The 25,697-nt window shown below is 44.9% G+C and overlaps 1 protein-coding gene and 2 long non-coding RNA genes across 7 annotated transcripts; 2 read left to right on the top strand and 1 right to left on the bottom strand.

The window, feature by feature from the left end:
• Positions 1-950: 950 nt before the first annotated feature.
• On the bottom strand, positions 951-24,658 carry LOC118383265 (heat shock 70 kDa protein 14-like). Its single transcript, XM_052508913.1, has 13 exons — positions 24,526-24,658; positions 24,155-24,235; positions 22,106-22,188; positions 20,349-20,397; positions 17,533-17,635; positions 17,129-17,324; positions 14,346-14,507; positions 8,907-9,062; positions 8,208-8,310; positions 2,460-2,672; positions 2,225-2,386; positions 2,025-2,092; positions 951-1,109 (listed from the first exon to the last, which is right to left on the bottom strand). Exons 1-13 carry the CDS (start codon positions 24,580-24,582, stop codon positions 1,031-1,033), a joined length of 1,512 nt encoding a protein of 503 aa, XP_052364873.1. The 5' UTR covers positions 24,583-24,658; the 3' UTR covers positions 951-1,030.
• Positions 1,283-2,002, top strand: LOC127924303 (uncharacterized). 3 transcript variants are annotated; one of them, XR_008117599.1, is made up of 3 exons: positions 1,283-1,387; positions 1,602-1,841; positions 1,883-2,002. It is a non-coding gene; the product is annotated as an uncharacterized LOC127924303 (long non-coding RNA). The 3 variants fall into 3 exon arrangements; XR_008117600.1 differs by having other exon boundaries at positions 1,602-1,869; positions 1,910-2,002; XR_008117598.1 differs by having other exon boundaries at positions 1,285-1,387; positions 1,602-1,801; positions 1,883-1,934.
• Positions 10,961-14,025, top strand: LOC127924304 (uncharacterized). 3 transcript variants are annotated; one of them, XR_008117602.1, is made up of 3 exons: positions 10,961-11,840; positions 13,282-13,333; positions 13,975-14,025. It is a non-coding gene; the product is annotated as an uncharacterized LOC127924304 (long non-coding RNA). The 3 variants fall into 3 exon arrangements; XR_008117603.1 differs by lacking the exon at positions 13,975-14,025 and adding an exon at positions 13,856-13,904; XR_008117601.1 differs by lacking the exon at positions 13,975-14,025 and adding an exon at positions 13,587-13,639 and having other exon boundaries at positions 13,282-13,331.
• Positions 24,659-25,697: the final 1,039 nt, after the last annotated feature.

Here is a 25,697-nt window from a genome sequence, read left to right as displayed (position 1 = left end):
GCGATCTGTACAGGAGACTGGCCGCTGGAGAGGAAGTGGTCACCAGGACAGGAAGTCAGTCCCTCTGACCACACCAGATTCACACACACCTGGACCAGACGACCTCAGCGATCTGTACAGGAGACTGGCCGCTGGAGAGGAAGTGGTCACCAGGACAGTCCCTCTGACCCTGTCTACCTCTTTGTATATAGACAGAGGGAAGAGAAAGCGACACATTCCACCCACTAGTTTCTTCTGATTCATATACAGTCAATGAGCTGAACAGACCAAACCCAGCTGCTAATGCATTGGTGCCTATGGGAGAGCAATCACCTTAAGCAGACCGGAACTGGCCATGATATACAGTAGCTTAGTAATGTCTGAACCTTAACTCTGATCATTCCATCCAGGTGACCACTTTAAAATGGTGGAAGTCCTCAATGTTATTATATGTGAGATGATGGTTTTTCAATGGATGACTGTGGGTTCTTGACAATGTCTTCCTCACCCGAAAATAATTGACTTGAAGTTGGACAAAAACAGACAATTGATTAATGCATATATATATGATTTAATGTGTGGGGCCATAGCATTATCTACACAGACCATACCCTACTTTGTTATAGAGACACCATAGTCATGCCCTATATGCACACCTGGCCGATCAGGGCCAAGAGAAACCACAGCTACTCCTCGACCACCCTGGGAAATGTTCAGTAGGGAACACAGTCTTTCTGTGGTCTCAACTGGAGTCTGCTCCTGTCAGGCTAACGCTGAACTGTAGAGAATAAAGTCTGCTGTAGCTGTTCTGAACTGTAGAGAATAAAGTCTGCTGTAGCTGTTCTATAGAACTGTAGCTGAAATAAAGGCTCTGCTGTGGCTTCAGTCTGCTGTAGCTGTTCTGAACTGTAAATACAAGAGAATAAAGTCTGTTGTAGCTGTTCTGAACTGTAGAGAATAAAGGAACCAAGTTAAACCAAAATGTCTTTATTTAAACTTTAAAAGGAACTTCAACAAGTATAGTGACATTAACTTGGAGCTGGTGGTGAAATCAGGAGGCTGCTGATATACTGATGGCTTCAGTCTTCCCACTGTTCTGCTCCACACAGCTCACATGGAGAGAGCCGTCCCTGAAACACACACACACACACACAGGTTACACACAGGTCCAAATACAAGGTCTAGTCCACAGCTGAAAACACACACACACACACACACCACAGGTCAAAATACAAGGTCTAGTCCACAGCTGAAAACACACACACACACACAGGTCAAAAAAACACACAGGTACAAGGTCCAGTCCACAGCTGAAAACACACACACACACCAAAATACAAGGTCCAGTCCACAGCTGAAAACACACAGGTCCAGTCCACAGCTGAAAACACACAGGTCCAAATACAAGGTCCAGTCCACAGCTGAAAACACACAAATACACACCACACACACACAGGTCCAAATACAAGGTCTAGTCCACAGCTGAAAACACACACACAAAAATACAAGGTCCAGTCCACAGCTGAAAACACACACAAATACAGGTCAAAATACAAGGTCCAGTCCACAGCTGAAAACACACACCAAAATACAAGGTCCAGTCCACAGCTGAAAACACACAGGTCCAGTCCACAGCTGAAAACACACAGGTCCAAATACAAGGTCCAGTCCACAGCTGAAAACACACAGGTCCAAATACCAGGTCCAGTCCACAGCTGAAAACACACAGGTCCAAATACCAGGTCCAGTCCACAGCTGAAAACACACAGGTCCAAATACCAGGTCCAGTCCACAGCTGAAAACACACAGGTCCAAATACCAGGTCCAGTCCACAGCTGAAAACAGACAGGTCCAAATACCAGGTCCAGTCCACAGCTGAAACACACACAGGTCCAAATACAAGGTCCAGTCCACAGCTGAAAACACACAGGTCCAAATACCAGGTCCAGTCCACAGCTGAAACACACACAGGTCCAAATACAAGGTCCAGTCCACAGCTGAAAACACACAGGTCCAAATACAAGGTCCAGTCCACAGGGTGTTACCTCTTCATGGTCACCACGGCATCAATGTCATGGTTGTCCTCTTTGGTCTCCAGGTCTCTCAGAACAATCTGCAGATAAGAGAGAGCTGTTGGTTCTCTGGTGGAGGGGTTGTGTGTGTGTGTGTTTACACGTACCTTGGCCAGTCTCTGTGGTTCTCTGGTGAAGGGGTTGTGTGTGTGTGTGTGTGTGTGTTTACGTACCTTGGCCAGTCTCTCTGGCTGCTCTGTGGTTTTCTGGTAAAGCTCCAGACAGAGGGATGCCAGGCGGCCAGGACCAGACAGGATGTGATGTCGCCGAGCAGGAAGGGGCGTGCCCGAGGGGAGGAGCACAGAGAACACCTCAGCCCCTGTTTCATCCACCTCCTGTCAATCACACAGATTAGCCAATCAGAAGCTACTCTATTAGTCACTGATCTGTGTGTGTGTGTCTGTGTACCTTGAGCAGAATGTCTGAGACACAGGCTTCCACGGTAACAGACTCTGGGGAGGAGCCAATCTCCCGCCCGACTAGAAGGCCCGCTTCCATCGCTGCGCCGACCGCTATGACCTCATCAGGAGGGGCGGAGCTGAGCAGCTCCACGTCAGCGAACAGATCTTTGATCATCTGCTGCAGCCGAGGAATCCTCGCAGAGCCCCCGCAGAGAACCACCTGGAACACACAGTGTTAAACCCCGCAGAGAACCACCTGGAACACAGTGTTAAACCCCCGGAGAACCACCTGGAACACAGGTTAAACCCCCGCAGTTCTAGAACCACCTGGAACACAGTGTTAAACCCCCGAGAGAACCACCTGGAACACAGTTAAAATGGAGAGGGGGAGTTCTATGAGTGATAGATGTGGAAGTAGAGATACCCCCTTGCTCTTAGCATTAATAGTGGAGTGATAGACGTGGAAGTAGAGATACCCCCTTGCTCTTAGCATTAATAGTGGAGTGATAGATGTGGAAGTAGAGATACCCCCTTGCTCTTAGCATTAATAGTGGAGTGATAGATGTGGAAGTAGAGATACCCCCTTGCTCTTAGCATTAATAGTGGAGTGATAGATGTGGAAGTAGAGATACCCCCTTGCTCTTTTGCACCCCAGTAAGTAATAATACGGGGATGAGGTAGTCGGCTGTGCTATTTACAGATTCACTGGACACAGCCATCGGTAAGCTGCTAAGACAGCTGAAGCTTAAAGTTTGATGGGGAGAGACTCCAGCTTAAGTGATTTTTGCGATTCGATCCAGTCATTGGCAGCAGAGAACTGGAAGGAAAGGCGGCCAAAGGAGGAATTGGCTTTGGGGGTGACCAGTGAAATATACCTGCTGGAGCGCGTGCTGCTATGGTGACCAGTGAGCTGAGATAAAGTATTTGCTAGGTAAAGCCCTGCCTTATTTAGTTATCGATGACCTGGAGCCAGTGGACGACAACAAATTCAAGGTATTGGAGTGGCCATCAAAGCCTTGACCTCAATCCTATAGAAAATTTGTGGACTGAACTGAAAAAGTGTGCAAGCAAGGAGACCTGCAAACCCGACTCTGTTACACCAGCTCTGTCAGGAGGAATTGGCCAAAATTCACCCAACTTATTGTGGGAAGCTTGTGGAAGGCTACCAGAAACGTTTGACTCAAATTAAACAATTTAAAGGCAATGCTACCAAATACTAATTGAGTGGATGTAAACTTCTGACCCACTGGGAATGTGATGGAAAAAATAATTCTCTACAATTATTTTTACATTTCACATTCTTAAACTAAAGTGATCTTAACTCGGCGGCAGGGTAGCCTAGTGGTTAGAGCATTGGAATAGTAACCGAAAGGTTGTAAGTTCAAATCCCCGAGCTGACAAGGTACACAATCTGTCGTTCTGCCCCTGAACAGGCAGTTAACCCACTGTTCCTAGGCCGTCATTGAAAATAAGAATTTGTTCTTAACTGACTTGCCTGGTAAAATAAAGGTCAAATTTCAAAATAAAATAAAAAAACTCGACCAAGTAAAAATTTCTTAGGCAAAACGGAGTTTAAATGTATTTGGCTAATGTGTATGTGAACTTCTGACTTCAACTGTATGTAAATGTCATGAGTAATGTAAGATATGTAGACATTATTAAAGTACCATTATTTAGAGTGGCAATGTTTAATGTGACCAGTGATCCATTTATTAAAGTGGCCAGTGTTTGGGCATCAATGTAGGCAGCAGCCTCTCTGAGTTAGTGGTGGTGGTAGCAGTCTGATGGCCTTGAGATAGAAGCTGTTATTCAGTCTCTCGGTCACAGCTTTGATGCACCTGTGCTGACCTCGCCTTCCGGATGATAGCGGGGTGAACAGGCAGTGGCTCGGGTGGTTGTTGTCCTTGATGATCTTCATGGCCTTCCTGTGACATCGGGTGGTGTAGGTGTCCTGGAGGGCAGGTAGTTTGCCCCCAGTGATGCATTAGAGCCTTGTCTAGTGATACAGATGCTCTCAATTGTGCATCTGTAAAAGTCAGGGTTTTGGGTGACAAGCCACATTTTTCATCCTGAGCTCACTGTTTATTATTGAAAGAGATCATGATACCTCACATCTCAAAATAGGGCTCCTTAGGCCTCCTGATCACTTTTATAGCTACTGTTTACAGGCCTCCTGGGCCATACAGCGTTTCTCACTGAGTTCCTGAATTCCTATCGGACCTTGTAGTCACAGCAGATAATATTCTAATCTTTGGTGACTTTAATATTCACATGGAAAAGTCCACAGACCCACTCCAAAAGGCTTTTGGAGCCATCATCGACTCAGTGGGTTTTGTCCAACATATCTCTGGCCATACTCACTGTCACAGTCACACTCTGGACCTAGTTTAGTCCCATGGAATAAATGTTGTGGATCTTAATGTTTTTCCTCATAATCCTGGACTATCGGACCACCATTTTATTACGTTTGCAATCGCAACAAATAATCTGCTCAGACCCCAACCAAGGACCATCAAAAGTCGTGCTATAAATTCACAGACATCACAAAGATTCCTTGATGTCCTTCCAGATTCCCTCTGTCTACCCAAGGACGCCATAGGACAAAAATCAGTTAACCACCTAACTGAGGAACTCAATTTAACCTTGCACAATACCCTAGATGCAGTTGCACCCCTAAAAACATTTATCATAAGAAACTAGCTCCCTGGTACACAGAAAATACCCGAGCTCTGAAGCAAGCTTCCAGAAAATTGGAACGGAAATGGCGCCACACCAAACTGGAAGTCTTCCGACTAGCTTGGAAAGACAGCACCGTGCAGTATCGAAGAGCCCTCACTGCTGCTCGATCATCCTATTTTTCCAACTTAATTGAGAAAAATAAGAACATCCTGAAATGTATTTTTGATATTGTCGCAAAGCTAACTAAAAAGCAGCATTCCCCAAGTGAGGATGGCTTTCACTTCAGCAGTGATAAATTCATGAACTTCTTTAAGGAAAAGATCATGATCATTAGAGAGCAAATTACAGACTCCTCTTTAAATCTGCGTATTCCTCCAAAGCTCAGTTGTCCTGAGTCTGCCCAACTCTGCCAGGACCTAGGATCAAGAGACACTCTCGTTTTTTAATAGTATATCTCTTGACACAATGATGAAAATAATCATGGCCTCTAAACCGTCAAGCTGCATACTGGACCCTATTCCAACTAAACTACTGAAAGAGCTGCTTCCTGTGCTTGGCCCTCCTATGTTGAACATAATAAACGTCTCTCTATCCACCGGATGTGTACCAAACTCACTAAAAGTGGCAGTAATAAAGCCTCTCTTGAAAAAGCCCAACCTTGACCCAGAAAATATTTTTTTTTAACTATCGGCCCATATCGAATCTCCTATTCCTCTCAAAAACAAATTGAAAAAGCTGTTGCGAAGCAATTCACTGCCCTTCCGAAGACAAACAATGTAAACAAAACGCTTCAGTCTGGTTTCAGACCCCATCATAGCACTGAGACTGTACTTGTGAAGGTGGTAAATGACCTTTTAATGGCGTCAGACTGAGACTCTGCATTTGTCCTCGTGCTCCTAGACCTTAGTGCTGCTTTTGATACCATCGATCACCACATTCTTTTGGAGAGATTGGAAACCCAAATTGGTCTACAAGAACAAGTTCTGGCCTGGTTTGGATCTTATCTGTCAGACATATATCCGTTTGTCTGTGAATGGTTTGTCCTCTGACAAATCAACTGTACATTTCCGTGTTCCTCAAGGCTTTGTTTTAGGACCACTATTGTTTTTATTATATATTTTGCCTCTTGGGGATGTTATCTTTCACTGCTATGCGGATGACATACAACTGTACATTTCGATGAAACATGGTGAAGCCCCAAAATTGCCCTCTTGGAAGCCTGTGTTTCAGACATAAGGAAGTGGATGGCTGCAAATGTTCTACTTTTATACTCGGACAAAACAGAGATGCTTGTTCTCGGTCCCAAGAACCAAAGAGATCTTCTGTTGGATCTGACAATTAATCTTGTTGGTTGTTCAGTCGTCTCAAATAAAACTGTGAAGGACCTCGGCGTTACTCTGGACCCTGATCTCTCTTTTGAAGAACATATCAAGACCATTTCGAGGACAGCTTTTTTCCATCTACGTAACATTGCAAAAATCAGAAACTTTCTGTCCAAAAATGATGCAGAAAAATTAATCCATGCTTTTGTCACTTCTAGGTTAGACTACTGCAATGCTCTACTTTCAGGCTACCCAGATAAAGCACTAAATGAACTTCAGTTAGTGCTAAATACGGCTGCTAGAATCCCGATTAGAACCCAAAAATTTGATTATATTACTCCAGTGCTAGCCTCTCTACACTGGCTTCCTGTCAAAGCAAGGGCTGATTTCAAGGTTTTACTGCTAACCTACAAAGCATTACATGGGCTTCCTCCTACCCATCTTTCCGATCTGGTCCTGCCGTACATACCTACACGTACGCTACGGTCACAAGACGCAGGTCTCCTAATTGTCCCTAGAATTGCTTAGCAAACAGTTGGAGGCAGGGCTTTCTCCTTTTGAGCTCCATTTTTATGGAATGGTCTGCCTTCTCTCTTTCCTTCTCTCCCTCAGGGGACCTGAGCCATAGGATCATGCCTCAGGACTACCTGGCATGGTGACTCCTCCACCTGGCTGTGCTGCTGCTCAGTTTCAACTGGCCTGGGCCCTAGGACCATGCCTCAGGACTACCTGACATGGTGACTCCTTGCTCCCCAGTCCACCTGGCTGTGCTGCCTCTCCAGTTGCAACTGTTCTGCCTGCGGCTATGGAACCCTGACCTGTTCACCGGACGTGCTACCTGTCCCAGACCTGCTGTTTTCAACTCTCTAGAGACAGCAGGAGTGGTAGAGATACTCTTAATGATTGGCTATGAAAGGCCAACTGACATTTACTCCTGAGGTGCTGACCTGTTGTACCCTCTACAACCACTGTGATTATTATTATTTGACCATGCTGAACATCTTGGCCATGTTCTGTTATAATCTCCACCCGGCACAGCCAGAAGAGGACTGGCCACCCCTCATAGCCTGGTTCCTCTCTAGGTTTCTTCCTAGGTTTTGGCCTTTCCAGGGAGTTTTTCCTAGCCACCGTGCTTCTACACCTGCGTTGCTTGCTGTTTGGGGGTTTTAGGCTGGGTTTCTGTACAGCACTTTGTGACATCAGCTGATGTAAGAAGGGCTTTATAAATCAATTTCATTGATTGATTTCTGGGTTCCTGTAAGGACCCTGGCAACGCTGTTCTGCACAAGCTGTAGCCTGTGGATGCTTTTTGAGGGGAGCCCACCAAGGAGAGCATTGCAGCAATCTAGTCGGAAGGTGACCTCTCAGGTTTAGAGAGAACAGGAGTCAGGTGATGTTTCTCAGGTGAAATAATGATTTTTGTCGGAGAAAGCCAAACTAGCTAGGGATCAAGTCAAACAAGTTGACACGTCTCCCCCCCCCAAAAAATACATACTCTTTACTATTAATAAAATAATATGTAACTATATGTATTTACAGAGACATGGTCTCACCCCCCACAAAAAAAAAAATACATATTATTTTATTAATAGTAAAGTGTGTGTAACTATATGTCCAGTATTTACAGAGACATGGTCTCACCCCCCAAAAAAAAAAAAATACATACTCTTTACCATTAATAAAATAATATGTAACTATATGTATTTACAGAGACATGGTCACTTCCAGAGCCATGTTAGGTAGGTCAGGGTTACCTTGTTGATGTCGCTAGTAGAGAGCCCAGTCGTCTCCAGCAGGCTTCTGATTGGTTGGACACTCTTGTTGAACAGGGAAGAACACAGCAGCTCAAAACGAGCCCTGAGAAGAAGAGGAAACCACACAGCGTGACTTTCCTGTGGCACTGTATGAAGAGGGGGATTGTGAGGGAGTGTGCAGCAGTCTAAGGCCCTGAGAAGAAGAGGTAACCACACAGCGTGACTTTCCTGTGGCACTGTATGAAGAAGGGGATTGTGAGGGAGTGTGCAGCAGTCTAAGGCCCTGAGAAGAAGAGGAAACCACACAGCGTGACTTTCCTGTGGCACTGTATGAAGAGGGGGATTGTGAGGGAGTGTGCAGCAGTCTAAGGCCCTGAGAAGAAGAGGTAACCACACAGCGTGACTTTCCTGTGGCACTGTATGAAGAGGGGGATTGTGAGGGAGTGTGCAGCAGTCTAAGGCCCTGCATCGCAGTACTAGAGGTGTCATTACAGACCCGGGTTCCATTCAGGGCTGTCTCACAACCGGCCGTGATCAGAAGTCCCCATAAGGCGGCACATAATTGGCCCAGAGTTATTTGGGTTAGGCAGTCATTGTAAATAAGAATTTGTTCTTAACCGACTTGACTAGTTAAGTAAATAAATAAAAATACACATTGTGGTGGGTAAGAGAGCAGGGGTTTGTGGGTAGTGTAGTCACCTGGAGATGTTGCAGTCGAAGTCCATGCCGTCGTGTAGCGAGTCAACGAAGCAATTAGCAGAACCCAGCGTGGAGAGAGAATGTTTGGCCATGTCTGCTCCGTTCATCAGCTTCAACATGGCCCGTGGGTTACTACTAACATCCTGTTTATACGACCTACAGACAGAGAGACAGACAGCTTCAACATGGCCCGTGGGTTACTACTAACATCCTGTTTAAATGACCTACAGACAGAGAGACAGACAGCTTCAACATGGCCCGTGGGTTACTACTAACATCCTGTTTATACGACCTACAGACAGAGAGACAGACAGCTTCAACATGGCCCGTGGGTTACTACTAACATCCTGTTTATACGACCTACAGACAGAGAGACAGACAGCTTCAACATGGCCCGTGGGTTACTACTAACATCCTGTTTATACGACCTACAGACAGAGAGACAGACAGCTTCAACATGGCCCGTGGGTTACTACTAACATCCTGTTTATACGACCTACAGAGAGACAGACAGACCGCTTCAACATGGCCCGTGGGTTACTACTAACATCCTGTTTATACGACCTACAGACAGAGAGACAGACAGCTTCAACATGGCCCGTGGGTTACTACTAACATCCTGTTTATACGACCTACAGACAGAGAGACAGACAGCTTCAACATGGCCCGTGGGTTACTACTAACATCCTGTTTATACGACCTACAGACAGAGAGACAGACAGCTTCAACATGGCCCGTGGGTTACTACTAACATCCTGTTTATACGACCTACAGACAGACAGACAGACAGCTTCAACATGGCCCGTGGGTTACTACTAACATCCTGTTTATACGACCTACAGACAGAGAGACAGACAGCTTCAACATGGCCCGTGGGTTACTACTAACATCCTGTTTATACGACCTACAGACAGACAGGCAGGCACCTTTAAAACCAGGGGATCAGATGTAGGGGAATACGTTCTCCCATGTCGCCCCGCTGGCTTCCAGTTGAAGCTCGCATCCACTACAAGACTGTGGTGGAGGGGGAAGCCGACAGGCCGGGTGGAGGGGGGAGCCGACGGGCCGGGTGGAGGGGGGAGCCGAAGGGCCGGGTGGGGGGAGCAGACGGGCCGGGTGGAGGGGGGGAGCCGACGGGCCGGGTGGAGGGGGGAAGCAGACGGGCCGGGTGGAGGGGGAAGCCGACGGGCCGGGTGGAGGGGGAAGCCGACGGGCCGGGTGGAGGGGGGAAGCCGACGGGCCGGGTGGAGGGGGAAGCCGACGGGCCGGGTGGAGGGGGAAGCCGGGTGGAGGGGGAAGCCGACGGGCCGGGTGGAGGGGGAAGCCGACGGGCCGGGTGGAGGGGGAAGCCGACGGGCCGGGTGGAGGGGGAAGCCGACGGGCCGGGTGGAGGGGGAAGCCGACGGGCCGGGTGGAGGGGGAAGCCGACGGGCCGGGTGGAGGGGGAAGCCGACGGGCCGGGTGGAGGGGGAAGCCGACGGGCCGGGTGGAGGGGGAAGCCGACGGGCCGGGTGGAGGGGAAGCCGACGGGCCGGGTGGAGGGGGAAGCCGACGGGCCGGGTGGAGGGGGAAGCCGACGGGCCGGGTGGAGGGGGGAAGCCGACGGGCCGGGTGGAGGGGGGAGCCGACGGGCCGGGTGGAGGGGGGAGCCGACAGGCCGGGCGTCAGCATGCTTCAGTTCAGAGTTCAGATGGCCAAATAGCGAACCAAACGAGTGTGCTAGCATACTGAACTTCACTTGAAAAATGAAGGAGACGCCAATATAGGCTTCCTTAATTAACTTGACATTTTTGCAGAGGAGATCTTAGTTGCGCAATGTGACATCTAACTAATAGTTTGGTTTTTATCAATGAATACAAGTCATCACATCAGAGGGACAGACTGTAACGTCCTCTGCTTCACGGAAACATGGCTCACTGGGAAGACGCTATCCGGGGCGGTGCAGCCAACGGGTTTCTCCACGCATCGCGCCGACAGAAACAAACATCTTTCTGGTAAGAAGAGTGGCGGGGGCGTATGCCTCATGACTAACGAGACATGGTGTGATGAAAGAAACATACAGGAACTCAAATCCTTCTGTTCACCTGATTTAGAATTCTGTCGTTGAATGACAACAAAGACCTTAATGAAGAATCCCTACTGTTGACCAATCACCGACGAAGGACCGTAGACATCGGCCTTTGGCTCACCTCTAGAAAACCCTCGCCGAAGTCCAGAACGTCACCAAATGTGGTCATAATATAATAACCCCATGGAAATGTTTCAGCTGGGAGGCACGCGGACGTCATCCCTACATTCTATGGAAGTGTTTCAGCTGGGAGGCACGCGGACGTCATCCCTACATTCTGTGTTTCAGCTGGGAGGCACGCGGACATCATCCCTACATTCTATGTTTCAGCTGGGAGGCACGTGGACGTCATCCCTACATTCTGTGTTTCAGCTGGGAGGCACGCGGACGTCATCCCTACATTCTGTGTTTCAGCTGGGAGGCACGCGGACATCATCCCTACATTCTGTGTTTCAGCTGGGAGGCACGCGGACGTCATCCCTACATTCTGTGTTTCAGCTGGGAGGCACGCGGACGTCATCCCTTCATTCTATGGAAGTGTGAAAATGGCCCCCACCCAAGTGGTCACTGGTCAGAATATGTACAAAATAAAAACTCATTCATCCTGGGGTCCCTATGAACAGATTGTTGTACCATTTCATGTTGATAAAATGCTGTCAGTTCCACTTGAACTCTGCACCAGGTGTGTGTGTGTTACCGTTTGAACTCTGCACCAGGTGTGTGTGTGTTACCGTTTGAACTCTGCACCAGGTGTGTGTGTGTGTGTGTGTTACCGTTTGAACTCTGCACCAGGTGTGTGTGTGTGTTACCGTTTGAACTCTGCACCAGGTGTGTGTGTGTGTGTTACCGTTTGAACTCTGCACCAGGTGTGTGTGTGTTACCGTTTGAACTCTGCAGCCAGGTGTGTGTGTGTGTTACAGTTTGAACTCTGCAGCCAGGTGTGTGTGTGTGTTACCGTTTGAACTCTGCACCAGGTGTGTGTGTGTGTGTGTTACCGTTTGAACTCTGCACCAGGTGTGTGTGTGTGTGTTACCGTTTGAACTCTGCAGCCAGGTGTGTGTGTGTGTGTTACAGTTTGAACTCTGCAGCCAGGTGTGTGTGTGTGTGTTAACTCTGCACCAGGTGTTGTGTGTTAACTCTGCACCAGGTGTGTGTGTGTGTGTGTGTACCGTTTGAACTCTGCAGCCAGGTGTGTGTGTGTGTTACCGTTTGAACTCTGCACCAGGTGTGTGTGTGTGTGTTACCGTTTGAACTCTGCAGCCAGGTGTGTGTGTGTGTGTGTGTTTGAACTCTGCACCAGGTGTGTGTGTGTGTGTTACCGTTTGAACTCTGCACCAGGTGTGTGTGTGTGTTACCGTTTGAACTCTGCAGCCAGGTGTGTGTGTGTGTTACCGTTTGAACTCTGCACCAGGTGTGTGTGTGTGTGTGTGTGTGTGTGTGTGTACCGTTTGAACTCTGCAGCCAGGTGTGTGTGTGTGTTACCGTTTGAACTCTGCAGCCAGGTGTGTGTGTGTGTTACCGTTTGAACTCTGCAGCCAGGTGTGTGTGTGTGTTACCGTTTGAACTCTGCACCAGGTGTGTGTGTGTGTGTTACCGTTTGAACTCTGCAGCCAGGTGTGTGTGTGTGTGTTACCGTTTGAACTCTGCAGCCAGGTGTGTGTGTGTGTTACCGTTTGAACTCTGCACCAGGTGGTGTGTGTGTGTTACCGTTTGAACTCTGCACCCAGGTGTGTGTGTGTGTGTTACCGTTTGAACTCTGCAGCCAGGTGTGTGTGTGTTACCGTTTGAACTCTGCAGCCAGGTGTGTGTGTGTGTGTTACCGTTTGAACTCTGCACCAGGTGTGTGTGTGTGTGTTACCGTTTGAACTCTGCACCAGGTGTGTGTGTGTGCACCAGGTGTGTGTGTGTGTTACCGTTTGAACTCTGCACTGCACAGGTGTGTGTGTGTGTACCGTTTGAACTCTGCACCAGGTGTGTGTGTGTGTGTTACCGTTTGAACTCTGCACCAGGTGTGTGTGTGTGTTACCGTTTGAACTCTGCACCAGGTGTGTGTGTGTGTTACCGTTTGAACTCTGCAGCCAGGTGTGTGTGTGTGTGTTACCGTTTGAACTCTGCAGCCAGGTGTGTGTGTGTGTTACCGTTTGAACTCTGCAGCCAGGTGTGTGTGTGTGTGTTACCGTTTGAACTCTGCAGCCAGGTGTGTGTGTGTTACCGTTTGAACTCTGCAGCCAGGTGTGTGTGTGTGTGTTACCGTTTGAACTCTGCAGCCAGGTGTGTGTGTGTGTTACCGTTTGAACTCTGCACCAGGTGTGTGTGTGTGTGTTACCGTTTGAACTCTGCACCAGGTGTGTGTGTGTGTGTGTACCGTTTGAACTCTGCACCAGGTGTGTGTGTGTGTGTTACCGTTTGAACTCTGCACCAGGTGTGTGTGTGTGTGTGTTACCGTTTGAACTCTGCACCAGGTGTGTGTGTGTGTTACCGTTTGAACTCTGCAGCCAGGTGTGTGTGTGTGTGTTACCGTTTGAACTCTGCAGCCAGGTGTGTGTGTGTTACCGTTTGAACTCTGCAGCCAGGTGTGTGTGTGTGTGTTACCGTTTGAACTCTGCAGCCAGGTGTGTGTGTGTGTTACCGTTTGAACTCTGCACCAGGTGTGTGTGTGTGTGTTTACCGTTTGAACTCTGCACCAGGTGTGTGTGTGTGTGTGTGTGTGTGTGTGTTACCGTTTGAACTCTGCACCAGGTGTGTGTGTGTTACCGTTTGAACTCTGCACCAGGTGTGTGTGTGTTACCGTTTGAACTCTGCAGCCAGGTGTGTGTGTGTGTTACCGTTTGAACTCTGCACCAGGTGTGTGTGTGTGTTACCGTTTGAACTCTGCAGCCAGGTGTGTGTGTGTTACCGTTTGAACTCTGCACCAGGTGTGTGTGTGTGTGTGTGTGTGTGTTACCGTTTGAACTCTGCACCAGGTGTGTGTGTGTGTTTACCGTTTGAACTCTGCACCAGGTGTGTGTGTGTTACCGTTTGAACTCTGCACCAGGTGTGTGTGTGTGTGTTACCGTTTGAACTCTGCAGCCAGGTGTGTGTGTGTGTTTACCGTTTGAACTCTGCACCAGGTGTGTGTGTGTGTTACCGTTTGAACTCTGCAGCCAGGTGTGTGTGTGTTACCGTTTGAACTCTGCACCAGGTGTGTGTGTGTGCAGTGTGTGTGTGTGTTACCGTTTGAACTCTGCACCAGGTGTGTGTGTGTGTGTTACCGTTTGAACTCTGCAGCCAGGTGTGTGTGTGTGTGTTACCGTTTGAACTCTGCAGCCAGGTGTGTGTCTGTGTTACTGTTTGAACTCTGCACCAGGTGTGTGTGTGTGTGTGTGTGTTACCGTTTGAACTCTGCAGCCAGGTGCTGTGCCAGGGCGCTTGTGAAGCTCTCTCCTCCGATGCTGTGGTCTGTGTGGGTGTTCAGAACCCGGAACATTCCACCATTCACCTGCAGCACCGTCACACTCAGAGACGTCCCACCTAGTTTATACACCAGGACATGGCTACACACACACACACACCAGTTTATACACCAGGACATGGCTACACACACACCACACCAGTTCACACACACACCAGTTCACACACACACCCATCACCAGTTCACACACACACACCAGTTCACACACAAACTAGAGGTTGACAGATTAATAGCATTAAACTTTTGATATAAAATCCATCTTAACATAACCGCTAGTTATCTACACATGGTTGATTCTTACCATAACCGCTAGTTATCTACACATGGTTGATTCTTACCATAACCGCTAGTTATCTACACATGGTTGATTCTTACCATAACCGCTAGTTATCTACACATGGTTGATGATATTACAGGGTTAAACAGCTTGTCCTGCGTTATATATATATATATATATATAAATAATCAATACCTTTTAATTCATCATCGAATCACAGCCTACTTCAACTTCACCAAACGGGTGATGATTTAACAAAAGTGCATTGCCGAGAAAAAAAAAGCAATCTTTGCACAAATGTACCGAACCATAAACATCAATTCCTTCCTTAAAATCAATACACAGAAATATATATTTTTTAAACCTGCATATTTAGTTAAAAGAAATTCATGTTAGCCGGCAATATTAACTAGGGACGGTTCCGTATTTCACCGAAAGAATAAACGTTTTGTTTTCGAAATTATAGTTTTCAGATTTTACCATATTAATGACCAAAGGCTCATATTTCTGTGTGTTTATTATGAGCAGTCTGACTGAGTGGTGGTAGGCAGCAGCAGGCTCATATTTCTGTGTGTTTATTATGAGCAGTCTGACTGAGTGGTGGTAGGCAGCAGCAGGCTCATATTTCTGTGTGTTTATTATGAGCAGTCTGACTGAGTGGTGGTAGGCAGCAGCAGGCTCATATTTCTGTGTGTTTATTATGAGCAGTCTGACTGAGCGGTGGTAGGCAGCAGCAGGCTCATATTTCTGTGTGTTTATTATGAGCAGTCTGACTTAGCGGTGGTAGGCAGCAGCAGGCTCATATTTCTGTGTGTTTATTATGAGCAGTCTGACTGAGCGGTGGTAGGCAGCAGCAGGCTCATATTTCTGTGTGTTTATTATGAGCAGTCTGACTTAGCGGTGGTAGGCAGCAGCAGGCTCATATTTCTGTGTGTTTATTATGAGCAGTCTGACTTAGCGGTGGTAGGCAGCAGCAGGCTCATATTTCTGTGTGTTTATTATGAGCAGTCTGACTGAGCAGTGGTAGGCAGCAGCAGGCTCGTAAGCATTCATTCAAACAGCACTTTCCTGTGTTTGCCAGCAGCTCTTCGCAAGCACAGCGCTGTTTATGACTTCTAGCCTATCAACTCCCGAGATCAGACTGGCAATACTATAGTACCAATAAGACCATCCAATAGATTAGACTGGCAATACTATAGTACCTATAAGACCATCCAATAGATTAGACTGGCAATACTATAGTACCTATAAGACCATCCAATAGATTAGACTGGCAATACTATAGTACCTATAAGACCATCCAATAGATTAGACTGGCAATACTATAGTACCTGTAAGACCATCCAATAGATTAGACTGGCAATACTATAGTACCTGTAAGACCATCCAATAGATTAGACTGGCAATACTATAGTACCTGTAAGACCATCCAATAGATTAGACTGGCAATACTATAGTACCTATAAGACCATCCAATAGATTAGACTGGCAATACTATAGTACCTATAAGACCATCCAATAGATTAGACTGGCAATACTATAGTACCTATAAGACCATCCAATAGATTAGACTGGCAATACTATAGTACCTGTAAGACCATCCAATAGATTAGACTGGCAATACTATAGTACCTGTAAGACCATCCAATAGATTAGACTGGCAATACTATAGTACCTATAAGACCATCCAATAGATTAGACTGGCAATACTATAGTACCAATAAGACCATCCAATAGATTAGACTGGCAATACTATAGTACCTATAAGACCATCCAATAGATTAGACTGGCAATACTATAGTACCTATAAGACCATCCAATAGATTAGACTGGCAATACTATAGTACCTATAAGACCATCCAATAGATTAGGCTGTCAATACTATAGTACCAATAAGACCATCCAATAGATTAGGCTGGCAATACTATAGTACCAATAAGACCATCCAATAGTCAAAAGGTATATAATAATAATATAATAATAATAAAATAATAATAATATAATAATATTATAGGTATATGAAATACAAACGGTAGAGAGAGAAATAGTAGACGCGTCATAATTCCTACAATAACTAAAACCTAAAACTTCTTACCTGGGAATATTGAACCACCAGCTTTCATATGTTCTCATGTTCTGAACAACGAACTTAAAACGTGAGCTTTCTGACATGGCACATATTGCACTTTCTCCCCAAACACTGCATTTTTACATTATTTAAACCAAATTGAACACGTAATTATTCATGAGACTTAAATAGATGTATTAAGTTAAAAATAAGGGTTCATTCAGTATTGTTGTAATTGTCATTATTACAAACACACATATAAAAAAATCTTCCGATTAATTCAGTATCGGCTTTTTTTTGGTTCTCCAATAAAAATCGGTCGACCTGTAGTTCATACACAAGGAGGAGTAGTGTGTACCTCTTCCCAGAGGGGCAGTCCTGTCCGATTCCGTAGGCCAGTAGAGCAGCAGCTGGCTCGTGGATCAGCCTCAACACACGGAACCCTGCCGCCTCCGCAGCCGCCCTCAACGCCGCCTTCTGAGCATGTGCGAACTCAAAGGGGACAGTGATGACAGCCTCTGTGACATCAGCGCCCAAGGCCGATTGAGCCGTCTCTATGGAAACAACAATAGATGGGAGGGGGACCTGTAGTACTGCCCCCCCGCTGGAGAGCTGACATGTTTTCACATGTGGATGTAGTTTGACAATAGTTTTAAGTTGCTCCCTGATAGGCTACCATATTGCTTAGGCCCAGTCAATCATCTGGGATCTCCACTAGTGCATAGCGTCAGGGGAGGGGGAATTGGGACAGTGTGTTCTAACCTTTCATCTTGTGTAGGATCAGCTTGGCAACATCTTGGGGAGCCACATGTCTGGTCATCTCTCCAGTCATCTCATACACTGGCTTCTCTCCCTTGTTGACAACCTGAAACACATCATCATCAGATTCTCTATTACACAATATAATAATAATAATAATAATAATAATAACTCATAACGTAGTGTTAAGTAGTCAGACATGTTAATCACTGAGAACAGTGTTAGGTAGTCTAATAGAGACAGGTATACCAGGTTAATCACTGAGTCTAATAGGGGGTAGAGGGTTAATCACTGAGAGTCTAATAGAGACAGGTATACCAGGTTAATCACTGAGAGTCTAATGGGGGTAAAGGGTTAATCACTGAGAGTCTAATAGAGCCAGGTATACCAGGTTAATCACTGAGAGTCTAATAGAGACAGGTATACCAGGTTAATCACTGAGAGTCTAATAGAGACAGGTATACCAGGTTAATCACTGAGAGTCTAATAGAGACAGGTATACCAGGTTAATCACTGAGAGTCTAATAGAGACAGGTATACCAGGTTAATCACTGAGAGTCTAATAGAGACAGGTATACCAGGTTAATCACTGAGAGTCTAATAGGGGGTAGAGGGTTGATCATTAAGAGTCTAATAGAGACAGGTATACCAGGTTAATCATTGAGAGTCTAATAGAGACAGGTATACCAGGTTAATCACTGAGAGTCTAATAGGGGGTAGAGGGTTGATCATTAAGAGTCTAATAGAGACAGGTATACCAGGTTAATCACTGAGAGTCTAATAGGGGTAGAGGGTTGATCATTAAGAGTCTAATAGAGACAGGTATACCAGGTTAATCACTGAGAGTCTAATAGAGACAGGTATACCAGGTTAATCATTAAGAGTAATAGAGCCAGGTATACCAGGTTAATCACTGAGAGTCTAATAGAGACAGGTATACCAGGTTAATCACTGAGAGTCTAATAGAGACAGGTATACCAGGTTAATCACTGAGAGTCTAATAGAGACAGGGATACCAGGTTAATCACTGAGAGTCTAATAGAGCCAGGTATACCAGGTTAATCATTGAGAGTCTAATAGAGCCAGGGATACCAGGTTAATCACTGAGAGTCTAATAGAGCCAGGGATACCAGGTTAATCACTGAGAGTCTAATAGAGCCAGGGATACCAGGTTAATCACTGAGAGTCTAATAGAGACAGGTATACCAGGTTAATCACTGAGAGTCTAATAGAGCCAGGGATACCAGGTTAATCACTGAGAGTCTAATGGGGGTAGAGGGTTAATCACTGAGAGTCTAATAGAGACAGGTATACCAGGTTAATCACTGAGAGTCTAATAGAGACAGGTATACCAGGTTAATCACTGAGAGTCTAATAGAGACAGATATACCAGGTTAATCACTGAGTCTAATAGAGACAGATATACCAGGTTAATCACTGAGAGTCTAATAGAGACAGGTATACCAGGTTAATCACTGAGAGTCTAATAGACACAGGTATACCAGGTTAATCACTGAGAGTCTAATAGAGCCAGGTATACCAGGTTAATCACTGAGAGTCTAATAGAGACAGGTATACCAGGTTAATCACTGAGAGTCTAATAGAGACAGGTATACCAGGTTAATCACTGAGAGTCTAATAGAGACAGGTATACCAGGTTAATCACTGAGAGTCTAATAGGGGGTAGAGGGTTGATCATTAAGATTCTAATAGAGACAGGTATACCAGGTTAATCACTGAGAGTCTAATAGGGGGTAGAGGGTTAATCACTGAGAGTCTAATAGAGACAGGTATACCAGGTTAATCATTAAGAGTAATAGAGCCAGGTATACCAGGTTAATCACTGAGAGTCTAATAGAGACAGGTATACCAGGTTAATCACTGAGAGTCTAATAGAGACAGGTATACCAGGTTAATCACTGAGAGTCTAATAGAGACAGGGATACCAGGTTAATCACTGAGAGTCTAATAGAGCCAGGTATACCAGGTTAATCATTGAGAGTCTAATAGAGCCAGGGATACCAGGTTAATCACTGAGAGTCTAATCGGGGTAGAGGGTTAATCACTGAGAGTTAATCAGCCAGGGATACCAGGTTAATCACCGAGTCTAATAGAGCCAGGGATACCAGGTTAATCACTGAGAGTCTAATAGAGACAGATATACCAGGTTAATCACTGAGAGTCTAATAGAGCCAGGGATACCAGGTTAATCACTGAGAGTCTAATGGGGGTAGAGGGTTAATCACTGAGAGTCTAATAGAGACAGGTATACCAGGTTAATCACTGAGAGTCTAATAGAGACAGGTATACCAGGTTAATCACTGAGAGTCTAATAGAGACAGATATACCAGGTTAATCACTGAGTCTAATAGAGACAGATATACCAGGTTAATCACTGAGAGTCTAATAGAGGGTATACGGTTAATCACTGAGAGTCTAATAGAGGGTAGAGGGTTAATCACTGAGAGTCTAATAGAGGGTAGAGGGTTAATCACTGAGAGTCTAATAGAGACAGGTATACCAGGTTAATCACTGAGAGTCTAATAGAGACAGGTATACCAGGTTAATCACTGAGAGTCTAATAGAGACAGGTATACCAGGTTAATCACTGAGAGTCTAATAGAGACAGGTATACCAGGTTAATCACTGAGAGTCTAATGGGGGTAGAGGGTTAATCACCGAGACTCTAATGGGGGTAGAGGGTTAATCACTGAAAGTCTAATAGAGACAGGTATACCAGGTTAATGGCTGAGAGTCTAATAGGGGGTAGAGGGTTAATCACTGAGAGTCTAATAGGGGGTAGAGGGTTGAAAACTCACAGGACATTTACTCTCAGCTTTATGCGTCTGCACCTCAGGATCCTCAAAACTGCCGACAGGAGGAGAGGAAAAAGGGGAAGAAGCAACAACATGAGTTCATTCTCCCTAACCCAACAACATGAGGTGAGTTCATTCTCTAGAACATTGGGAACATACAGTTGAAGTCAGAAGCTAATATACACTTTAGCCAAATACATTTAAACTGAGTTTCACTATTCCTGACATTTAATCCAAGTAAAAATTCCCTGTCTTAGGTCAGTTAGAATCACCACTTTATTTTAAGAATGTGGAATGTCAGAATAATAGTAGAGAGAATGATTTATTTCGGCTTTAATTTCATCACATTCCCAGTTGGTCAGAAGTTTACATTCACTCAATTAGTATTTGGTAGCATTGCCTTTAAATTGTTTAACTTGGGTCAAACGTTTCGGGTAGCCTTCCACAAGCTTCCCACAATAAGTTGGGTGAATTATGGCCCATTCCTCCTGACAGAGCTGGTGAAACTGAGCCAGGTTTGAAGGCCTCCTTTGCTCACACGCGCTTTTTCCAGTTCTGCCCACAAATTTCTTAGGATTGAGGTCAGGGCTTTGACCAAGTTTTAACTTCCTGACTGAAGTCTTGAGATGTTGCTTCAATATATCCACATAATTTTCCTACCTCATGATACCTATTTTGTGAAGTGCACCAGTCCCATCTACAGCAAAGCACCCCCACAACATGATGCTGCCACCCCCGTGCTTCACGTTCGGGATGGTGTTCTTCAGCTTGCAAGCCATCCCCCTTTCTCCTCCAAACATAACCATGGTCATTATGGCCAAACAGTTCTATTTTTGTTTCATCAGACCAGAGGACATTTCCATCTTTATCCCCAAAACCGTAGTCCTTTTTTATCTTTATCCCCAGGGTAGTGGGTTCGATTCCCGCAAATACCACACATGACTAAGTCTAAAAGCGTCTTTATATTATTATATATTTTATGGCGGTATTGGAGCAGTGGCTTCTTCCTTGCTGACATTTCAGGTTGTGTCAATATAGGACTTGTTTCACTGTGGATATAAATACTTTTGTACCTGTTTCCTCCAGCATCTTCACAAGGTCCTTTGCTGTTGTTTTGGGATTGATTTGCACGTTTCGCAGTAAAGTTACGTTAATCTCTAGGAGACAGAACGAGTCTCCTTCCTGAGCAGTATGACGGCTGCGTGGCCCCGTGGTGTTAATACTTGTGTACTATTGTTTGTAAATATGAACGCGGTACCTTCAGGTGTTTGGAAATTGCTCCCAAGGATGAACCAGACTTGTGGAGGTCTACATTTTTTTTTCCTGAGGTCTTGGCTGATTTATTTTGATTTTCCCATGATGTCAAGCAAAGAGGCACGGAGTTTGAAGGTAGGCCTTGAAATGCATCCACAGGTAAACCTACAATTGACTCAAATGATGTCAATTAGCCTATCAGAAGCTTCTAAAGCCATCACATCATTTTCTGGAATTTTCCAAGCTGTTTAAAGGCACAGTCAACTTAGTGTATGGAAACTTCTGACCCACTGGAATTGTGATACAGTGAATTACAAGTGAAATAATCTGTCTGTAAACATGTGTTGGAAAAATGACTTGTAATGCACAAAGTAGATGTCCTAACCGATTTGCCAAAACTATAGTTTGTTAACAAGAAAATTGTGGAGTGGTTGAAAAACTAGTTTTAATGACTCCAACCTAAGTGTTTGTAAACTTCCAACTTCAACTGTAATACAGACACTCACCTCCTCCCCAGCACCTGTTTGACTTTAACCACAGTGTTGGCTGCGTTTCGGACACGACCCTGCTTAGCCGCAATCCCTACTATCTGCAGAGAGAGCGAGCGATGAGAGGGAGGCAGATGGAGGATAGGACAGACGGATTGAACAGGGAGGTGAAGGGAGGGTTACAGTGTGAGATGACAGAGGGAGGGTTACAGTGTGAGATGACAGAGGGAGGGTTACAGTGTGAGATGACAGAGGGAGGACATCATGACAAGAGATATGATCCTACATGCTCTGTACACCACCACAGTAATAACATGTTTCTCTATCGTTTGAGGTAAATAATATTAATTATACTTAAAAAGATAAAATGTAACATGCAACAATTTTACTGAGATATGGTTCATACAAGGAAATTAGTCAACCACTGGGGAGCCAGGCCCAGCCAATCAGAACACATTTCCCCCCACAAAGAGGTTTTATGACAGACTGAAAAAAGCTCACTAACAGGGATGTAAACATCATTTGTGCACAACATTTGAGATAATGTGTGAATGGAACATTTCTGGCATCTTATTTCAGCTCATGAAACAGGCACATGTGGTTTTTCCATCCCTCGACGTCTGAGAGTTGAGAACTGGTCGCGGTTTGCTGATGTCAACATTGTGAACAGAGTGCCCCACGGTGGGGTTAGGGTATGGGTAGGCATAAGCTACGGACAAACACAATTGCCGACCAAGGCGAGACTCAAAAACGTGCTCCCAGCAAAACTAGAATAAGCCCAGTAAGCAGAATTACATTGCAAAGACGTGTAAAATAAGTATTTTCCAGACGTTGAAGTAAGATTCAATTAAGTCTCCGAATTAAAAAGGTGAAAAGACATTTTACGTACCTTTAAAATACATTTTCTAGGACGTTGAAAAATGTTTCAACATCGGGGGGGGGGGCTCATTTTTGGTTTTGAATGAAAGTTGAAAACATGTCATTTATAGACATCTGTGTTTTGGCCAAATCAATGCTGGTCCATACTGGACAAAATCTGAACCAAACAAAGACACCAGTGATTGGTTCATATTTGGTCCAGACCAGAAATCAACGTCCGTGGAGGTATGAAATCAAGACCGGACTACACCGCACCAAATCTCAACCAAACAGACATTATGATTGGTTCAGATTTTACATTTAAGTCATTTAACAGATTTTGTCCAGACTGGACCAAAAACCAATGTCTGTGGAACTCAAGGCAGGTCCAGACTACACAAAAAACACATCGCTACCTGTCCATGCTTACTGAGGTGTAGCCTATAGTGTTGCCTGAAATGTGATTTTATGAATGCCCATCTGTGGTAAGCCTACCACCTGTAAAACAGCACCAAAAGAGGTGATTGGTTCAAAAGGACCAACAAAACAAAAGACTCATGCTTCCTGGGGTGGAGATCCACCCCCATTACCTTTTTAAAAACAAGGTAACTCAGATGCATATCTGTATTCCCAGTCATGTGAAATCCATAGATTGGGGCCTGATGAATTTATTTCCTTATATGAACTGTAACTCAGTAAAATCTTTGAAATGGTTGCATTTATATTTTTGATAAGTCGCTCTGGATAAGAGCGTCTGCTAAATGACTTCAATGTAAAATGTAAAGAGCTACTTTTGTCTAAAAATGGGCATTGTCCTATTTCTAAACAGGCTTGAAGGCTTAAGGTAGAATACATGTTTGTATGGTAATAATAATTAAATTCATTTGTAGGTCACACCTCCATCTCTTTTCTGGAAACATGCACTAACACGGAGATGTGTCCGTGTGGGAGCACTAACCTTATTAAAGGTGTGTATCAACTTAACCTGGATTATTTATCGCTGATATGAAAGACAAGGTCCTTGTACTTACAAAACCATGACCTCATGTTAATGTTCAGACCAGAGCAACAACAACCTACAGCTTCCTGCGATGACAAAAACCGCCTCCGCGAATGTTCATTTTGTTATCCCGACCAAATGGTATTGGTCCCATACAAATATTTATCAGATGTAATAGTTGAACGTGATGTTAGGTCGTCGTGTGATACCTGTTCCGTGTCTCGGTAAGCCACCACGGCAGGAGTGACTCGGTCTCCGGCGTCATTGGCGACCACCTCCGCTCGGCCATCCTGAACAAAACACAACACTGTCTAAATCCTCCCATCCTGGCTTGACCGATAACAACAACCATCATCTCTAAAAGCCAAGCAAGTTGTTTTAGCGTTAGTTTACTAGATGGTTAACACCGGTAGCCAACTCATTCACTCCATTTCTAACATTGTCTAGATTTACCGGTAACTAACTCATTGTCAAAACATGTTTAACCGGATCTTTCCGGACCTCCTGAATATATCGCTTCATAACTGAAAACAGAGACTAGTCCCACCGCCAAAAACGTTACTACAGGCAGCAACAATACCTTAAAAATAGCGACACAGGCACATGTGTAGCCGAAATGTACTCCTATGGCCGCCATGCTTGTTGAAAAATCACTGCGAAGCTGAACCACCAACAAGGTTAAAGTTCATTTGACTTTAAACCAATCAGAGTAAAACGTTGCAGGAACTGACTCGATATTCAGCCAATCGGAGATGTTTACTGAAACCAATCAGAAGAGGTCTGGCGTCAGCTGACGTAGTTTGCAGCAGGTACCGGAGAGTTGCTGCTGTTTTTTATTTTATTTAACTCGGCAAGTCACTTAATAACGTATTATTCTTTACAATGGCGGCCTACCAAAAGGCCTCCTGGAGGGATTGGGATTCATAATAAACATGTAGGAATCATGTGTGGTAGAGATCCTCTATAGTTAGTTATAGTTAGACATTCAGTTGGTTCTGTTGTGTAGTAGAGATCCTCTATAGTTAGTTATAGTTAGACATTCAGTTGGTTCTGTTGTGTTGTAGAGATCCTCTATAGTTAGTTATAGTTAGACATTCAGTTGGTTCTGTTGTGTAGTAGAGATCCTCTATAGTTAGTTATAGTTAGACATTCAGTTGGTTCTGTTGTGTAGTAGAGATCCTCTATAGTTAGTTATAGTTAGACATTCAGTTGGTTCTGTTGTGTAGTAGAGATCCTCTATAGTTAGTTATAGTTAGACATTCAGTTGGTTCTGTTGTGTAGTAGAGATCCTCTATAGTTAGTTATAGTTAGACATTCAGTTGGTTCTGTTGTGTAGTAGTAGACATTCAGATCCTCTATAGTTAGTTATAGTTAGACATTCAGTTGGTTCTGTTGTGTAGTAGAGATCCTCTATAGTTAGTTATAGTTAGACATTCAGTTGGTTCTGTTGTGTAGTAGAGATCCTCTATAGTTAGTTATAGTTAGACATTCAGTTGGTTCTGTTGTGTAGTAGTTAGATCCTCTATAGTTAGTTATAGTTAGACATTCAGTTGGTTGTTATAGTTAGACATTCAGTCTGTTGTGTAGTAGAGATCCTCTATAGTTAGTTATAGTTAGACATTCAGTTGGTTCTGTTGTGTTGTAGAGATCCTCTATAGTTAGTTATAGTTAGACATTCAGTTGGTTCTGTTGTGTAGTAGAGATCCTCTATAGTTAGTTATAGTTAGACATTCAGTTGGTTCTGTTGTGTAG

This window comes from Oncorhynchus keta, unplaced genomic scaffold, assembly GCF_023373465.1.
Source record: "Oncorhynchus keta strain PuntledgeMale-10-30-2019 unplaced genomic scaffold, Oket_V2 Un_contig_3941_pilon_pilon, whole genome shotgun sequence".
NCBI classification, from domain to species: domain Eukaryota; kingdom Metazoa; phylum Chordata; class Actinopteri; order Salmoniformes; family Salmonidae; genus Oncorhynchus; species Oncorhynchus keta.
This window is presented reverse-complemented; position numbering and strand designations above follow the sequence as displayed.